This window comes from Canis lupus, chromosome 23 (assembly GCF_048164855.1).
Source record: "Canis lupus baileyi chromosome 23, mCanLup2.hap1, whole genome shotgun sequence".
Lineage (NCBI taxonomy): Eukaryota > Metazoa > Chordata > Mammalia > Carnivora > Canidae > Canis > Canis lupus.
In genome coordinates, this window is record NC_132860.1 from 28,048,357 (window position 1) to 28,066,713 (window position 18,357).

Sequence of the window (18,357 nt, forward strand, 5' to 3'; positions counted from 1 at the left end):
TCCCACTGACATGGGGCATGTCCACTCCCTCTAGCTCCGACCAGCCAGAGAGAGCTTGGAGTTCACATGTGCCATCCACAGGCCAAGCACACCCCTGTTTCCTTTAGCCACTTCCCACATTTTCTCCCTCTTCCTGCCAAGCCCAGCTACCTAAGAATGAGAAGACTGCGGCTACCCCAGCTTTCCTTGGGGATCCAGGATGTTTCTTCCTCTGAGTACCTTTGCCTCCTCGATACCTCTGATGGCTAGAGACTGCCCTCTCTCATTCCAGGGGCCTCCCTCAGCCAGAAGCCCTAATTGGGATGGGAGTAAGGATCAGTGGGCAAGGGGGAGGAAGGAGGCTACTCACCCACACACCGCGGACAGCACTGCTGTGGCTCAGTCACAGGTTGCGGGCAGTGGACAGGCGGGCAGTGGAGGCGGTAACAACTCACATGGGCACTCTGAAGGGGACACAGGGGAGTGGTCCTGATTCTAAGAGCCACTGCCTCCCACCCAAACCCGACCTCTCCCAAAACCCCATCCCCGCTGTGGGGCACTACACTCATTTTAAGCCTGTGACAGGACAGGATAAAAACAATAAACTCAATTTGTCAGGTCTCTCCCCTTCCCCAGCTCACATGCCCCACCATGGAGGAAGGGGTAGGGTACATGGATTTGCACAGACCCATGTCCATTTCCTGATGTTTGAGAAATAAGAGTAAAAGGCTGGAGTTACTTTGATGTTGATCTTGACTGTTGTTATTTTAACTCTAGGACTTCATTCTTTTACCTCTGGGCCTGAGCTTCATGGCTAAGAGGGAAATGTGACACACGAGGGCCGGAGACAGGGATGGGGACATGATGAGATGCTTGATGTGGCGATGACTCAGGGCTTTGTGATCCACTCCCTGAATCTCTGAGAGGTTTGGGAAAACTTACACGACGCTTTGGAGCTGGCACCAGAGTAGCAGGGCCCCAGAGTTCTTATGCTTTTTCAAGTACAGCAAATGGGGGAGAATGATACAGAGAAACTAAGAAAGAGAGAGATGAGCAGAAACAGAAGAACTGAAGGGAGAGAGGCCACTGCTCCTTCTGGAGATGGTCCTAGCTTTCCAGACAGGATCTGTCAGCCCAACCTGGGCGTCCCACACCTTATTCTCCTCTCTGCTATAAGGGCCATTGCACTATGTTGTAATGAAACATTTACCTTGGTCTCGTCTATTCAACCACCAATTCCCAAGAACAAGGGCCATGCCTCATCTGTTCCTCTCTGAATTGTCAGCTCAGGGCCTTGCTCCGAGCTAGTGCCCATGCCGGTCTGAATGAAGGAGTGACTAACTGAGAGCCAGAAGAGAAGTGAGAAAGGGCCTCTTGGTTAGATGAATGGAGCCAGCTTTTTTCAACTGTGAAGTTGGCAGGTTTGCTTCCAGCCTCCTGCCTACCGAGTTTCCCACAGCACCTCTTGCCCCACAGAAAACCCTAGACCAGCCTACAGGCCCTCTGGATCACTACTTCCCAAGATGGCCAGATCACAGGGACTAATCAGCACCAAGGGGCATCCCAAAGTCCATAGAATTGGTCTGAGTTCCAAAAGGGGCCTTCTAGAGGCCTGCACACATGATACTTAATGTCTAGAGGGTGAACTGAGCCCCTCAAAAGAGTAACTAGGAGTTCAAGGAACTATGTGACCTGAAGAGTTAGAATTTCTCTCTTGATTCCAGCTTGGAGGTGCCTAGTTATAGAGACGATCAGCAACATGCAACCGGGAGTAAGGTGGGGACAGGTGAGGGGTTGAATGGGCAGGTGACTGGGCAGGAGGCCTGGCAGCCAGATCACCTCTCAGGAAAGTCAGAACTACCATTTACTGGGTAGCAACTAGGTAGGGGCTGTATATTATACATAAATATATTATCTCTCTTCATCTTCTCTGCAGTCCTCGGGGTAGGTACTGCTATCCAAACTTTTGCAAGGAGATAAGAGCTTCTGTCCGAGAGGTTAAGTTGCCTAAGAGCACACAACAGATGAGCACTGTCTTCAGGGTCCATGTACTTTCCATGATGCTGGGCCACCTCTGGTGACTGAGGGGACTCATCCATTCACTCAGTATTTACTGCATGACTACCGACCGGGTGCCAGGCCCTCTTCTAAGCTCTAGGGACACAGCAGTGAAACCAACACGGTTTTTGCTCTCAAACAACTTGCATCCTAGGAGCAGGACACAGACTATAAAAACTAAACAAGTAGGAACACGATCATTTCAGATGTTAAATTTATGATACAAATAAAACAGGGGATGTGATTGAGTTAACGAGAGTAGACTATTTTAGAAAGAGCTGTCACAGAAACCCTCATGTATGGGATGAACTTCGAGAGGGAAGGGACCTTTCCAGAGGAGGTCTTGTGGGGGAAGCATCCAGGTGGAGGAACAACCAGATAGGAGGTCTGAGAAAAAGGCAGAAGTCAGTTCATGCAGCCCCCAAAGCAGGAAATTTGAATTTTACTTTAGGTGCAATGAGAAGCTACTAGGCTTTAAGAGTAGAATATAACACGATCAATTTTATGTTCAGAGACGATCATCCTAGCTGCCATGTGGAGGAAGGACTTAGGAAACAGGGAGACCCATTGGGAGGCTGATACAGCAGCCCAGGGAGAGATGAAGGTGGCTTTTATTAGAGGAGTGGTGATGGTGGAGAGAAGTGGAGGGATTCGGGGTATATTTTGGAGATACCACCATAGTCTCTTGGGTTGGGGAAACTGTGTATGTGGGAACTCTGGGAAGCCGGGGAGAAATGAATTGACTCCAGTGGATCACAAAACTTGGACTTTGTCAACTGGACCGCACAATACGTCTGGAATTTTCTGTTGGTTTTCTTCCTGTTCTCTGGCTCTATTTCATAAAGTTCTTTTTGTAAAGACTGATTGGCCTCAGATGTGCTAAGGAGAACCAAGGAGAAGCAGTTGTGAGTGGCTATGTCGCCACTGGCACCAGCGTTCTGCCTGGGGCCAACATGGTAGAAGCAGTAGATCAGAGGGAAAGATCCTAGGAGGAATGAAACTCCAGTGATCAGATCAGGAGAGGGGCTGGTCCACTCCCCTTCACCTCCCAGTGTCTTCTCAGAAGCTCTTCTCTGCTCCCACTCTGACGGTTGTCTTAACAAGGGAGACTTTTACAGGCCTCCTGCATTCCTCTCTTGGCTTTGTGCAGGGAAAGACAGGCACCAAGAGGCTGGTTCCAGGTAGGAGCCAGGTACCCTGTCCCCCCAACCACCAGCACCCAGAGAGAGCTGAGGATATTACACCAACCAGACTGGGCCCCAGGCAGCTGAACCAGAGCTGAGGGTGTTTTAAGCCTCCCAAATCACTCCGCCTCCATCCTCATCCCTGGCCAGAGAACTCTAGACCTGGGGGTCTTATTTATTCCACCTAGTTGACAGTACAAGGCTCTGTGGAGGTTGCCGGGGTGGAGTTGAAGGGGGAGACAGAGGTGAACAAGAAGATCTGGTCTCTGCGCCAGTCTGTTCAGCCTCCCACGGGACTCCGAATCCAGCCTCAGTGAGTGCCCAGTCAGACCTGCTCTCAAAGGGCTGTGACTGACAGATCTAGGAGGGGCTGTACCTGACAGACACAGGTAGCTGTTACACTTGGCCAACAGGGATCAGGAGGGAAGGACAGAGAAACTTATGTAGCACCCCAGAAGAAGACACCCTTGCAGGTGAGGCATCAAATAAGGCTAATGGTGAGGGTGGCATTTGGGTGGGTGAAGCCTTCCTTGAAGAATTGATATTTGAGCCAGTGGCCTTGGAAGAACATATCCTAAGGCAGGACGGCAAGAGAAGTGGCTGGAGGAAACGGCACAAGGAAAGGAAGGAGTGGGAGGTCAGGACAGAGAGGCTCTTGTCCTGGGACACAGGCATGGCTGGCAGCAGCAGAGGTGGAAGGAAGGCTGGCTGAAAGACAGATGGCCCAGGTCCCCAGCCCAGTCTCGATGTGACTTATCTCTGGGAGGTGCACAGTAGCTCCCACGTATTGAGTGCTTGCTGCTGAAGTGCCACGGCCCCACCCTCCCTCTGGGGTGACCCCTCTGTGGTCTCCCAGACATACCTCTCCCAGGTGGCCAAGTGGCCAGAGGAACTTACTTCAGAGCAAGTACAGCGCAGGCAATACATCAGGCCTTGTGGCTCCAAGTAGGGGTGCCAGCTCTCACCGGGGGCATATCTCTTCCCGTGGAAGAAGCAGAACAGGTCTGGACCTGGCAAACCAACCAGTGCTTTGTCAGTCCCAGGAGGCTCCAGCCCAAAGACCCTGCTTCATCCCTCCTTCTCTCTGGCTCTAGGTAGGATGTCACCTGGCTGGACCAGACAGGCGAAAGAGAACCTCCCAGGTGTGCTCTCCCAGTGAGACGCCCAGAATATCTGAGCTTGTCAGCCTGACCACACTCTTGCTGAGTGACTATGGGCATGTCACTGCCTCTTTCTGAACCTTAGCCCTTCTCTCATAGGGCAGTTAGGAAGATCAAACAAAGTGCTTACAGATTTAAATTGTGGTATAACTGTTATTAGATGGATGATCCGAGGCCCCGAGAGGATAAATTACACCTTTATGGTCACATAGGAAGTCAGTCACCAAGCAGGGATGATAGTCCGAGTCTCCTGACTCAGTCCAGTACTCCTTTTGCCCTCACAATCACACTGGCTTCCTTTCCCTTGGTCCCATTTTGCTTATCTATTTACTGCATCTCTGCACACACACCCTTCCCACTGCTGACTCTCTCTCTACTCACACACACGTGTGAACATACGTATACACAGGCACACCTTCTCTCTGGGTCCTTTTTCAATAAAGCTGCTCACAGCAGCTTTCCTGCTTTCACAGTGTACTGTGTCCTTATAGTTCAGGGAGCTGTGATGAGAGTGTTTGAACCGGGAAAACATGGACTGCCTAGCCAAAGGTTCTTAGAAAGCTGGCTTTTTTAAAAGATTGTATTTATTTATTTGACAAAGAGAGAGAGAGCACAAGCAGGGGGAGCAACGGGCAGAGGGAGAGAGAGAAGCAGGCTTCCCGCTGAGCCGAAAGCCCAGTGTGGAGCTAGATCCCAGGATCTTGGGATCATGATCTGACCTGAAAGCAGATGCTCAACCCACTGAGCGAGCACCCAGGAGCCCCAGAAAGCTGACTTTTAAATATCCTTAAAGATGGTCATTGCTATGACTATGACTGCATATCAATTGATCATTTTTGTGATCTGCATATCAGTTGTCAATATGCAGGTGAATGCTTCTAAGAACGATTGAGGAATGGTTGTTTCCTTAGGCTAGATACCTCTCCTGAAATCCTGCTTTCCTGAAACCCCCTCTTTCACTTCTCACAGCCAATCAGCCACCCAGGCTGCCCCGCCTCTTACAGATCACCACCAAAGGTGTGGGTGAGGGCTCCAGGTCAGGCCCTATCCCTGCCACTCCTCCTCCTCACAGGTAGCCAGTGATTTTTTACAAGCCAGAGGGGATGCTATCATTACTTACAGGAAAAGTCTACATTACCTAAGAACAAGCTCTAGGGTGGAAGTAGGATGCTTAGCACAAGCTAAGTGTCTGCAAAGATTTGTGGGATTGAGTGAGCTTGAGATATGGAAAAAGGAGCCAACATTTATTGACTATCTTCTCTTTACATAAATTACTTAATTACCCCACTGACATTATTATTTTGAGCATGAAATTGGATAATGCTCATCGAGGGCTTACTCAGCCTAGTTCCTGACACTTGTTGAATCCTATTATTATGATAATTGTGGTAACAATGACCCTGCAAGATGGGTCATCTTGAATAAACTGGATCTTGTCCCTCTAAGCAGGGTCATTGGGACTGTTACCATCATTATGAGAAAACCAGATGGAAAAACTGAGGATCTGGCACCTAAGTGCCTTGCCCAGGCCGTCTAGCTCGTGATCTGAACCCAGAACTTCACTCCAAGGCAGAACTCCTTGCAGATCACCTCCCTCCTCCATGGCTTTTTGCCCAATCTCACGGTCTAGAGGCTTCTCTCTGCCTCAGCGGCTACCATACCCTAGTCCCTATTTTCTTTCCTAATCCCCTCCGGGTCTAGAGTCTAGAGGTTGCCTTTCACACTTCCTCCTGCCCACTTTCTAGAGTCTCACACTTTCTGAATCTTTCTCGCAGGCAGGATTTCCTCTCAGTGTTGGGGGTGGCCTGGGGTGCAGGCTGGCACACACCTCCAAAGGAGAGGAGCTCTGGGGCCATTCCTAACCTTTAGAAAGATTCCCCTGTAAGAGACTGGAAGCGGCCTGCCCCTGGCTCCTTGCACTGCTCCTGGCCTGCCCCTGGCTCCTTGCCCTGCTCCTGCTCTGTCTCTCAGCAGGCCTCCCTGAACAAAGATTTGCGGCATGGTCATGGTCCATGATGCCCTCAGTCTGCTTCAGTGGCCACTGGGGACCATAGAAGCACACGGCTTAGCTCCCTCCCTGCCCCCTCCCCTGCTCCCCAAAGCAGAGGGGGGATCAGACAGCAGATTTATTTCCCAGCAAGGCCCAGGCTGGCCCGTATCAAATGAGCTGTGTTTATCTCTCAGCCTCTGCTGGCAGAGAGGGCGGGACACAGCCCCAGCTGGGGTGCTTGTCAGAGCCAGCCCAACTCTCCAAGGACTGAATAATGTCTTTCTTCCTCAGTCCCCTCCCCCAACCAGGGAGGGGCCGATTGCAACACGACCACCTTCCTGGGGGCGGCCCTGTGGCCTGGCTCCTGTGCCAGTTGGCACCCCAACCCCTCACTGCCTGCTCAAAGCCTGGAGACAGAGAAAATGTCTTAGCCCATGCCCAGGCCAGGAGGCTGCTTGCCCCACCAACAGACCTGGCAGCAGCTGAGAATATTGGGGGCCTGGCAGGCTGGTCCCTCAACCCCAGGGGGCCTCCTGCAGCCACAGCCACAGCACACCACACCCTCCAAGATGAGAGGCACAAGGAAGGGTGACATTGCCTGGGGTTCCCTCTTATACTAAGGAGGTGAGTGCCCAAAGCTATGCCAAAGCCAGGGGGAAGGAGGAATGGCCAGGCCTCGGTGGCTCCATCCCTGCAGTCCTGGCATTAGCCCTGATCCTTGCTAATGGCCGGAGGACGGAGCTCTAGCTCCTTATGCCACGAATTCACTGTGTGACAATGAGGAAGACTTTTCTTTCTCTGATCTTCAGTTTCTCCCCTGCAAAATAAGAGGGAAGGTGAACTTTGATCTCCAAAGGTTTCTAAACAGATACTGATTATGAATCCATGATTTCATAATCCTAAGACTCCAAAGCTCTAGGTTTCTAAGATTCAAGACTTGAGAATTCTGTGCTTCCAAGAGCCTACATTCCATGAGAACATGAAGCTTCTAGAACTGCATGATTTTGTGGTTCTAAGATTTGATCATTTCAAACTTCCATGATTTAGGATATATTGAGGGTCTCCTATAGGGTCTCCTATACCCATCAGTATATGGGTATAGGAGACCATCCTGGTTCTCAGGAGCTCCAATGTGGGCTAGGATAAGGTTCAGGGAGCCAGTGGGGGCTGATCTGAGTAGCATGAAGAAGGAGGCAAAGCATGTCTCTCACATCCCCTCCCTTCCCATCTATTCCTTTTGGTCTTCTGTGGCCTTCCATATCTGCCCTTGGTCCTGCCCTTTCCACCCATATGCATCATCTCATCCATCTGCACCCACATCCCTCTTCCCAACTCAGGGGGGCACCTTCTCTCAGGTATCTTTAGAAGTTAATGGTCCTTAGCAGTGATATTTAATCCAGGAAAAAGACAGTAGTGGAGGAAGTTTTCATTTGAAAAGGACAATTGGCCCTGCTCCAGGCTTAAGATAGAGAAAAATTAAAGTTGGACAGGTCTCTTGCCCCTCAAAACCCCTTACTCAGTGGAGGTATGTATATAGTCCAAAGACTCTGGCTTTGGAATCAGATAGGTAGGGGTTCTGATTGGTTTTGGGTTTTATTTTATCAAGGGAGGGGCAGGGGGAGAAGTAGAGAGAGAGACTCTTAAGCATGGAGTCAGAGGCAGGGCTCGATCTCACAACCCTGGGATCACGACCCTGAGATCATGACCTGAGTCAAAACCAAGACTGAGACATTTAACCAACTGGGCTACCCAAGCACCCCAGATCTGACTTTTATCTGCAGCCTGAGTTTAGATAAGTTACTTATTCACTCTTGGCCTCAGTTTCCATAGCTGTCAAATGGGATTAGTAATAATCTCTACCTCTCTGGATTATTGTAGAATTAAATCAGATAACATATGTAATATACCTAGCACCTGACACATATTAGATGCTCAATTAAATGGTAGGCTATAAAACAAAAAGTAGATCTGGGTTCTGACTCCAAACTACCCTACCAGCTTTTACTTCCATAATTCTATGGGCAGCCCCCAGGCACCCATTAGGTTGTGAACATCATGGTAATTGCCACTGAGGTAAACCTCTCAGGTGTCATTTATAACCTTACCAACTCTGTTTCCTGTGGCTCCCCACACTCTCCTAGCTGCAGTCACAAGCCGGACTCCCTCAGCACCCCTGGGCTTACATAGACCTCAGGGCCGGGATATAGAAATCAAAGTGGAGGGGTAAGGGGCTGGAGATCAGGCTGGAGAGGGAGGGAGAGGCTCAGGAAGGGCCTTGAAAGCCCAAAGGGCAAAAGAAAGCCATGCAAAAGTTTTAAACCAGGGTGTGCCTGTGGTCATATTTGCATTTTAACATAATCACTGTAGCCACAGAAGTGGAGAAAGGATTGGAGCAGTTGGAGGGCAAAACTGGAGACAGAGAGACCATGGGAGGTTGTTGCAGAGAGGTTGTTGCAGTCACTGGTTTTGAAAGCATGCTGGCCTGAGCCAAGATGGAAGCAGTACCCACAGGTAAAATGCAGATTTGGGGAATACTTCGGAAATATGGTGGGTGAGCTTTGGGGCAGGCTGGAAACAGTTGGAGAGGGAAAAGGAGTAGTCCAGGATGTGGCTGCAGCTTCAGGCGGGTGGACGCGGAGCACCTGACATGCCAAGCAGGGATATTATCATGAGTTAGAATAGCTTATCATCGGGGATCCCTGGGTGGCTCAGCGGTTTAGTGCCTGCCATTGGCTCAGGGCATGATTCTGGAGTCCCGGGATCAAGTCCCACATCGGGCTCCCTGCATGGAGCCTGCTTCTCCCTCTGCCTGTGTTTCTGCTCCTCTCTCTCTCTCTGTATATGTCTCCCATGAAGAAATAAATAAATAAAATCTTAAAAAAAAAAAGGATAGCTTATTATCATTAGGAATAGTACTATTACTTCCTGCTCTTCACTCAGTTATGGAGCTTCTGTGTATCAGGTCTTATGCATGTTGGTGGGCCTGGGCTATGACTTAGTAAGACACAGTCCCCATCCTCAAGGAGTTCACAGACTCATGAAGAAGATGGATGGATGGATAAAATACAGTTGACCCTGAACAATATGGTTCTGAACTGTGCGGGTCCACTTGTTAGTGGATTTTTTTACAGTTCAGTACTGTACCTGTATTTTCTCTTCCTTATGATTTTCTTCATAACATTTCCTTTTCTCTAGCTTACTTGATGTAACATATAAGATACGAATTAATCCACTATTTATGTGACTGGTAAGGCTTCAAGTCAACAGGAGGCTATCAGTTAGTTATTAAGTTTTAAAGGGGAGTCAAAAGTTACGTGCAGATGTTTGACTGTGCCGGGGTTGGTGCCCCCAACCCCCACATTGCTCAAGGGTCAGCTATACATCAGTGTGGCAAGTTCTATTATACTGGAAGCACAGAGTCTTTAGGGAAGGCTTCCCTGAGAAGATGCCTGAGCTACATCTTGAAGTAGTTAACCAGGTGCAGACAGAGGGGAAGGGCCTGTCTGGCAAAGGGAGCTACACAGCCAAGGCACAGAGGTGGGGGTGACTGTGGTTCATGCAAGGCCGCTCATGGCGGGTGGCTGGCATGTGCTAGTGCCCTTCCTTGCCTGAAGCGTCCACTTGGAGAGGCCACAGCCACAGCTCTTCCCTAGCTTGATACTGGCTTAAAGTGATTGGACTTGGCTGATCTCCTCTGAATTGAGGGGCAGCGGTGTTTACTAGACAGACTCTGAATGTTATCATGTCACCCCAGTCTGTTAAGCCCTGGCTCTTGCCTGCTTTTCCAGCAATACTCTCAGTGGAGGCCTTGTTTTCAGCCTCACTTCCTCTTGCTGAATTTCTGACTCTTGCACCACCCCACCAGGCTCTTTCTCACGTCCCTTCCTCCCGCGCTGTTTCCTCCCCACCTTGGAATGTGATTCTCCATCTCCACTTTTGGCCAGCTCATTCCCGTTCTTCAAAAGCCTGCAGATGCCACCCTGTTGATGAAGCTGCCCCATCCTTCCAGGCCAGCAGCCTCGGGCTCCCATGGAACTAAATTCAGCCCTCTATGACAACTCTCATCACGGGATCGGGAGTACTGACTAAGTGCATTCTTCTTCCTTACTACACTCTGAGCTTCTTTAGAGCAGGAACCGTATCTCATTCATTCATGTATCTCCAGTGCTCTGCGCAGCCCCTACACAGAGTTGGCGCTCCATAAATGAATGCGCTGTGAAAGAATGAAGAGTCAAGGGAGAGGGGAGGTTCTGGATGTATGGCCCTTGATCCTGGAAACCTCTAACAAGAAGAATGCTTCATTCATGTGATAAGGCCTTGCCACCTACCAGGAATTGGCTCTTGACCTCTCCTTTCCAGCTCTCATCACCTGAACTCCCAAATCAAACACCATATACAGAAAGGTCAGGAGCCCAGGCAGGGGAGGGGATGAACAAGCCCATGATCTTCACATGTAAGTAAAAATTTCCAATTTGTCCCACCCAAGGCCATCCCACAGTCCACAATGAAACTGTCAGACTATGATAAAGGCCCTCAGAGGAGATAGTTAGGAGTGGGTGGTAGGACTGGGAATTCTTCCAGCAATAAGCAGGAAAGACAACCAAGAAAGAAGCTCCTGGGCTGTGGGGGAAGCTGGAGAGGACTAGGGGGCTTGAGATGTGAGGAGAGAGGCCCAGGACTATGGCTGGTCCCCAGCCTACCAGGACCTGAGCAAGCCAGCTGCAGAGGAATGTGAGCATGTTCACATCTTTTCCCTTGTGCCCACACAGGCATACTTCATTTCTTTATAGTTCCCATTCACACAAACCTGCTTCTCTCTAAGACACAAGCTCTGCTCTGGGCTCTGGCACCCAATGGGGGAGGCCTCCTAAGGGAATCAGAAGTGAAAACCTCAGATTCTTAGGAGCTAAGCTGTGTGATCAAGGGAAAAGGCCCTCACTTCTCTGAACCTGACTCATCTTCTCTGGCACATGATAGATGTTCAGGAGCATAGAAGGACCACAAAGGAGAGGACCGTCAAACCAGGAAAGACAGGGCAGCCCGGTGGTACAGCAGTTTAGTGCCGCCTCCAGTCCAGGGTGTGATCCTGGAGACCTGGGATCGAGTCCCACGTCGGGCTCCCTGCATGGAGCCTGCTTCTCCCTCTGCCTGTGTCTCTGCCTCTCTCTCTCTCTGTGTGTCTCTCATGAATAAATAAATAAAGATTATTAAAAAAAAAAACAGGAAAGACAGCTCTCCTACTGGCAACGGTTAGGGGGCAGAGAGGAGATTATTTTCTTCTGCCTCGGACATCTACACTTAGATCTGCAAACTCTTGGAAAGTTAGGGGCTGAGAGATGATATCCAATCCTTTATTTTACAGATGTGGAAACTGAGTCCTAGAAGACGGACTAGGACTTGCCTAAGATCATCGATTTGTGCCAGCGCAAACTCCAACAGTCTTCAGATCTAAGGGGGCAGAACCAGAAGAAATGGCTTTAAATTGAACACAAAAGGATCCAGGTGAGACATAAGGAGGAATCCTGACTATAAGAATGGGTGTCAGAAAAAGACTGGAGCGGCCTTCTCTGGTACGGGATGGGATCCTGTTCAGGAGGTTGCCTGAAATGATCTCCGCACTTCACCTCCCAGAGGGCAGCGCTCTCACACCAGTCCTCTTTGGGAGTCCAAGGGATTCAGGATCCCTCTCCCAGAGACCGGCGCCATGGCTAGTGGCTGGGGGAACTTGAGAGGCCAGTCCTAGAACAGGTGCAACAGCTGGAAATAACTGCAGCTGTTGCCCGGCTCCTGCTCAGCAGCCTGCTAGCGAGTGAGTAAGACAGAGACCTCTACTGGTGGGAGAAAGGAGGTGCAGAACCACCTAGACAGACCCAGAGAGGGCCCTGCCTGGAGCCGGATAGCAAGCCTTCACTCAAGTGCCCCCCACCCCAATGTACACCTGGACTGGAAGATGGGATGCAACTAAGCTGAACAGCAGGGCAAGGTCTCTACTGGTGGGTCTCCCTCCAAACCAACCGTTCTATACCTTCTGGGTTCACTTTCCTGGGGTCTGAGGATCGGATCTACTCTTCCCTAGCAGGGCAAGAGTATCAGGCTGTAGATTGAAACTCCCTCAACTTCCTTTTCAAAAGCCCACAGCAGACTCAGAAGCGAGGCAACAGCAACTTCGGATCCTAGAGTCTTAGAATCATGAGATGTTAAAGCCAGAATTGTTCTCAACGATTGTCTATTTGGGTGAACCATCTCTCTTTACAGCTGGGAAAACCGAGCGGCAAAGAAAGGCAACTTGTCTGGTGTCACAGTTGGAATTAGTAGCAGAGCCAGGCTGAAGCCCTGACCTTCTGACTCCAATTTGTCCTCTATACCACATCATATGATGGGAGCTCCCTTCCTGCCCCATCTCTGCTTCTGCAGTCTGGGATGCTGTCACCTGGGAACAGAAGCTTTGATTCCCACTGTACACATAGCCCTTGGAGAGAGGATATAGAGTTTGATGTTTCTACTTGATAACTGTCTCCCAAAAGCAGGATTGGACAGTGGGAAGGAAGAGAAAGCGGAAGCATGCCGGATACCCTAAACAGTGGGAGCAGAGGGGAGCTGAACAATCAGTAAAGGAAGAGCATGATAGAGAGGCACTGACATAAGAGAAAGAGCACTGGAGAGAGAGTCAGGATACTACGCAGGTCCTCATTCCACAGAGGGATGGGTGCCCAAACTAACATCATGCATGTATGTGGCTCTGCCTGGGATTGAGATCAGTATCAGTTAGTGACCAGGTCATGGACCTAGAATGGAATCAGGGTTCAATCTGTGGTCAGAGTTTTGAGGATCAGGGCTCAGCCTGTGGCCGGAGTTGAGACTCAGTCCTCGTTGAACTCAATCTGTGGCTGGAAACAGAGCCAAGGACAGAATAACCTTTGTTTGACCAGCCTTGCATTGTAACTGAGGAGCAAACAGCTCTGTGTGCTCACAGGCCTTTGGCATTTCTGTAGGGCCGAGCCACCTCAGGAGTCTGACATGATGCAGACTTGAGAATTTCCATCTGTTGGCACCACTAATGAAAGCACCCAAGGTGTCACCAGGAGGTTTATTATGCACGACAGGCCTGGGATCTTACTTGGACTAAGACAAGGACCTTCATAAGAGACCCCCAAATAGGACCCTTGCAAATGACTATAGAATAGGATTGTTCCTAGATTCATGGATTGACAGCACTAGACAAAGTGAAGCTCAGAGAAGGGAAGTGATTTGTCCCAATTCACACAACCATTAAGTGACAAATCTGTTGTTATTTTCTTTAACAAATTTGCTGTGTGAACTTGGGCAAGTCACTCCCATTTCCTGGGCTTCAGTTTAACTGTAAGGATAGGAAAATTGCAGGTAGGAGCAGATGATTTTCAAAGCTCTTTCAGCTCTGTCATCCCCAAATCTGAACACATCCCTCTGAATGCCAGTCCACCTCACCTTAATTCAAGTCTGCTCTGAGTTGTTCTCTTGCACATCTGGAAGCTAAGCTCCAGGCTGTAGGTGACATAGAATGGCAGGACCCAGTGAGAGGTATGGGCCTGAAGGCCGGTGGAGGCACAGCGGAAGGAGACTGAAGTGGCTTAGGTGGCCAGGAAAAGTGTGTTGGAAGAAGTGTGACCCAGCAAGGTGATGAAGGGCTGCCAAGATATGGGAGGTCCACAGGAGGGGTGTGGGTAGGACATTAGCAATCATGCACAACGATCTGATTCTGGGCCACCTTTCAGAGATGCATCGAGAGCAACAATGTCTGGAGAAAAGCCTTGGGGGCTAAGAATGATGAGCCAAGAGGAAGGGAGGTGGGCAGGGAGGGCATTCTGTGGTAAGTCCCTTTTAAAATGTTAGGAGGAAACCTCCAGGGCCCAAGGAAAGGGAGGAGACATTTACTGAGTGCTAGGCATTGTGCTAGCTAATTTAACACAGTCCCCTTCTTTAATCCTCCCAAGAACTCTTTGGGTTCCAGGTACCATCTGTGCCTTAGATGAAGAAATTGAGGCTCAGAGAAGTTGTGACTTATGAAAAGTCACACAGCTACTAAGGGGCAGAGGCAGGACTTGAACCCAACACTGAGTTCTTTCCATTACTTGTTGCTAAGGACTTCTATGAGTCTCATGCTGCTGGCAGCCCAGAGACGACCAGACATGCAGCTTGCCCTCACAAGCAGAGACAAGAATGAAACAAAATCCAGCACCACCAGCTCCAGAAAGTCACGTGCTAAAGAAAGGCAGCAAAAGAAAGGGGAGCTGAGCTGTGGAGAGGACAGAGCACTACGCTGGGGCTTGGGAAACCGGGGTCTTCATCCCAGGCTCTGTGCCGGGTAACCTGGAGCAAACCCTTGCCCCTCCTGGTCCTCAGTTTCTTGATCAGGTATTTTAGGGTTTGAACTAAGCTCCTTCTTTCTCATTAAGTGAATCTTTGGTTTTGTTTTCCATCCTCACAGGATTCCCCAAGAGACTGGGGATGGGGAGGGGGTCTGCTGGCCTCTTGCAGGGACAGGGGGAAACTGAGGTCCGGAGAGATTACATAAACTTAGGCATATATGCTCTAAGTGGAGAAGTATGAATTAGGGGACTGATATTTTTAAAGATGCTACCATGTACCAGCTATTTGCTTGACATATTTTCTCCAATTTAATTCTCACAACAGTCCTGGGATTTTGATTCCCATTTTATAGATTAGGAAACTGAGGCTTAAGAGAGGTGCTCTCCATCTGATGGTATTCAAAAGATTTGGGATAGTGAAGACTGGCCTATCTCCCTGTGCCTTCCTGCCTCCCAGAGTCTTACAGCTCCAAATCAGGGATTCTTCCAGATGCTGGCGGCGGGGGGGGGGGGGGGGGGGGGGGGGGGAGTATAGGATTTGGAATTGAAGAGCTCAGGCTTTGGATGGCTTGCTAGCTCTGTAAACTTCAGCAAGTTTCTTCTATCAACCTGTTTTCTCATCTGTAAAATGCAAATGACAATACCCACCTCATGGAAGTGTTGTGAGAATCACAGGGGGTAACAGAGTGAGGTTATCTAGTTAGCTCTTCTGTCTTTCCATGGGTTCCTTTTGAATGCAGTAGTCTACATCTTCATCACTTTTGTCTGCACCCTTGCAGCCAGACATGCCTGGCTCTCTCCTGAGAATGTTAAGCACCACCACCAGCCAACACACATGCACAGTGTCCTGCCCTCTCCCCCACTGTCCTCAGTCCCCTCATCCTCAGGTCCATGGCAGCAGCCCCCTTAGCTCTGAGTTTTCCCAGGTCCCCCCAGTCCCCACCCCTGTATCCCAAACTCATCAGCCCATACTGGCCGGCAGAGGAGTCTCCGCTCTCCCCCGCACAGGTGCTGCCCTGACGGCTGTCAGAACAGTTTGGGTCCCCAAGTCCCGGCACTTTCCCACCCACCACCCCCCGCACCTCCCAGGGGCTCGAATCCCTCCTCTGCCTACTTACGGGCTCGAGCGTGGGAGTCCAAGGGGAACCAGAGCAGCGCGAGTCCCAGCAAGGAGGAGAGGACCCTTACCTCGGGAACCATCCTTCCTTCCTTTCCCCCAGGGCCAGGCCGCCAGGCGCTGAGCCGGGAGGGGCGTGGGGGAGAGAGTGAGACGAGGACACTGAGGCAGAGGGGCACAAAGCAAGGCGCAGACCCAGGGAGGGCTGCCGCCGCTACCGCGGGGAGACCGAGAAGGGTGGCGAAGGGGAGAGGCCGAGGCTGGGTCCAAGGTGGGAATGAGAGGAAGGTGGAAAGAGGGAGAGATGGAGAGATGGAGGGAGGTACGGCAAGAAGGAGAAGCAGTAAAAGCAAAGGAGAAGGTGAGAGGGAGAGGAGGAGGACGAGGGGGAGGAGGAGGAGGAGGAGGAGGAGGAGGAGGAGGAGGAGGAGGAGGAGGAGGAGGAGGAGGAGGAGGTCGGGGAGGACAGGGGTCTGCGGGCGCGCAGCGTCGGGCGAGGCGCGCGGCACCGGCGGGCGGCCCGGGGCGCGCGGGCTAGAGGCGGCCGGCGCCCCCCGCTCGGCGGGCTCGGGGTCGGGCTGCGGGGCCCTGGGGCCCGGCGGGGCGGCGGTACCGGCGGCGGCGGCGGCGGCGGCGCGGCGGCCGCGGGGGCTGGCTGAGCGCGGGCCGGCTGTGCTCGCCAAGGGCGCCAGGCGCCGCGCTCGGGCGCATTTGTACTTTGCCGCGGGAAGCAGGCAGCCCGGCCTGGCGCTGGCCTAGCCCTGGCGCCTCCTCTGGGGCACCGCGGGCTCGGGGGATTGGCCACCCGAGAAACAGGCCCACTTCTCCCCTCCTCTCTCGTGCGGGTCTCCGGGACGCACGCTCCAGGCGCGGCGCCGAGCGGAGGCGAGAGGGCTCGGGAGGGGGAAGGGGCCACCCGGACCACGGGCTTTAACCCCTGACTCCCCGCGGCGCCCCGAGCGCAGGACGACGCGACCCAGCGAGGCTTCAGGTGGAGCTGCGGGGTGCGGCGGGAGCAGACGTCGGGGTGGCGAGCGCTCGGGGTCGGGCGGGGGCGTGCGTGCACCGAGCTCTGGGCGGAATCGTGGCACTTGCCGGTCTTAATTCTGTTTGTGGTCTTGGACACGCCGCCTCAGAATCTAAAAACGGGGATCTTAACGCCTTCCACTTTTTTTTTTTTTTTTTTGCGAGGATGAAATGAGATAATGAACGTCAAAGTACTTAACATCTCAAAAAAGAAGGGGTCCTAATTCCAGGCAGCTGGAATGCCCTTACCACAGTTCCCCTTCCTACCCACAGGCTCCGTGCCTAGGTTGAAATCCAGTCCAGCGGGATTCTTGGCCCTTTCTCTGGACGTCTTCCTCTGCTTTCCCCCCTCCCACTCCTGAAGCAGGACGTGATCTCTCCTTTGTCTCTGCAGGTAAGGCCTGTACCTCTCTGAGAGTGATGGCCATGTTCAGTTCTCTTCAGTGAGAGCTGGTTGTCAAAGTGTCAAATTTCTCACCAGAAGGTGAGCTCCCTGGGGATACAGCCCTGAAAACCATGGTTAGTGCTCCATACCTTGTGTCCAATGAGTGGACGAATTAGTAAGACCTCTGAGCTTTCCCGATAAGAAACACCCAGGCTCTGAAATCAAAAGGGCAGGGTCCTTCTCCTGGCTCTCCCCCCAACTTGCTGGGCCATTTTGGTAAAGTTCATTTATCCCACATTAAACCTCAACTTCCTGCCCAGCTTTTCTTGCAGAGCTATTGGAAAGTCCAGTGAGCACAAGAGAGGAGAGGGTCGAGTAAAGTAAGAGGTGAGACAGGATGCTGAGCCACATGCCATTCTGATAGAGAATCATTTCCACACTTCTGGCTGGCTGTCTATAAAGGTACAATAAGGCTGGGCTCCCCATGCCCATGTGCTGCCAGGCTATCCCCTCCAGAACAGAGGGTGCTGGGAAGAAACAGTGATCCCCAAAGATGGAGTTTCGCCATGGCTTTCAAAATCAGGGACAAGCATGATCTACCTCCTAGGTGCCCTTCAAACTTCATTTCTCCCGCTCTCATCTGGCCAGTCTCTTTCTCTTCCTTGAGTATACTTTAACAGATAATGAGAGCTATGTATGTCATCTTGCTTCCCTTTTTGCCTTGGCTTTCAGGGAGCTCAGAGTTAAATGTAGTGCATAGTTGCAGAAATAATCTCATCCTAAGAATCTGAGACAGAGATCTTTTCTTTTCTCCATCTTTGCTTAAAGTCTGTTGCACACATATATTCATGTCTTAGATGAATTAGGATCAGCCTGTCCTATATCCCACCCGTTCTACTTCAGGAAAGGTCTCTAGCATGAAACCAAAACATGCCTCAATCCTCCTCTCCATCCACACTGCTCCCAGCATTGGGGCCATTGTCATCCCTTCCCTGGACTTTGCCAACAGCTTCTAAGCAAGGCTTCCATCCTAATTTAGGCTCCTCCAGTGTATTTTCCTCACGTGAGCCCTACGAATTATGCCGATCGTGTCTACTGACAAATGTGATCACG

The 18,357-nt window shown here is 51.1% G+C and overlaps 1 protein-coding gene and 1 long non-coding RNA gene across 6 annotated transcripts in view; one reads left to right on the plus strand and one right to left on the minus strand.

Annotated features, from left to right (window-relative positions):
- CHRDL2 (chordin like 2) overlaps positions 1-16,243 on the minus strand; it is a 32,621-nt gene extending 16,378 nt beyond the window's left edge. Inside the window, exons 1-3 of one of the 5 annotated variants that reach the window (XM_072794623.1) lie at positions 15,835-16,243; positions 4,119-4,231; positions 350-443 (exon numbers count right to left, since the gene is read on the minus strand). In XM_072794623.1, the coding sequence (XP_072650724.1) occupies positions 350-443; positions 4,119-4,231; positions 15,835-15,916 (289 nt within the window). In that variant the 5' untranslated portion in view covers positions 15,917-16,243. The remainder of the gene's footprint in view (positions 1-349; positions 444-4,118; positions 4,232-15,834) is intronic. The other 4 variants (XM_072794622.1, XM_072794621.1, XM_072794620.1 and 1 more) reach the window with 4 other exon arrangements.
- On the plus strand, positions 10,107-17,247 carry LOC140615002 (uncharacterized). The gene is made up of 3 exons (XR_012015687.1): positions 10,107-10,824; positions 11,734-11,873; positions 17,133-17,247. It is a non-coding gene; the product is annotated as an uncharacterized lncRNA (long non-coding RNA).
- Positions 17,248-18,357: the final 1,110 nt, after the last annotated feature.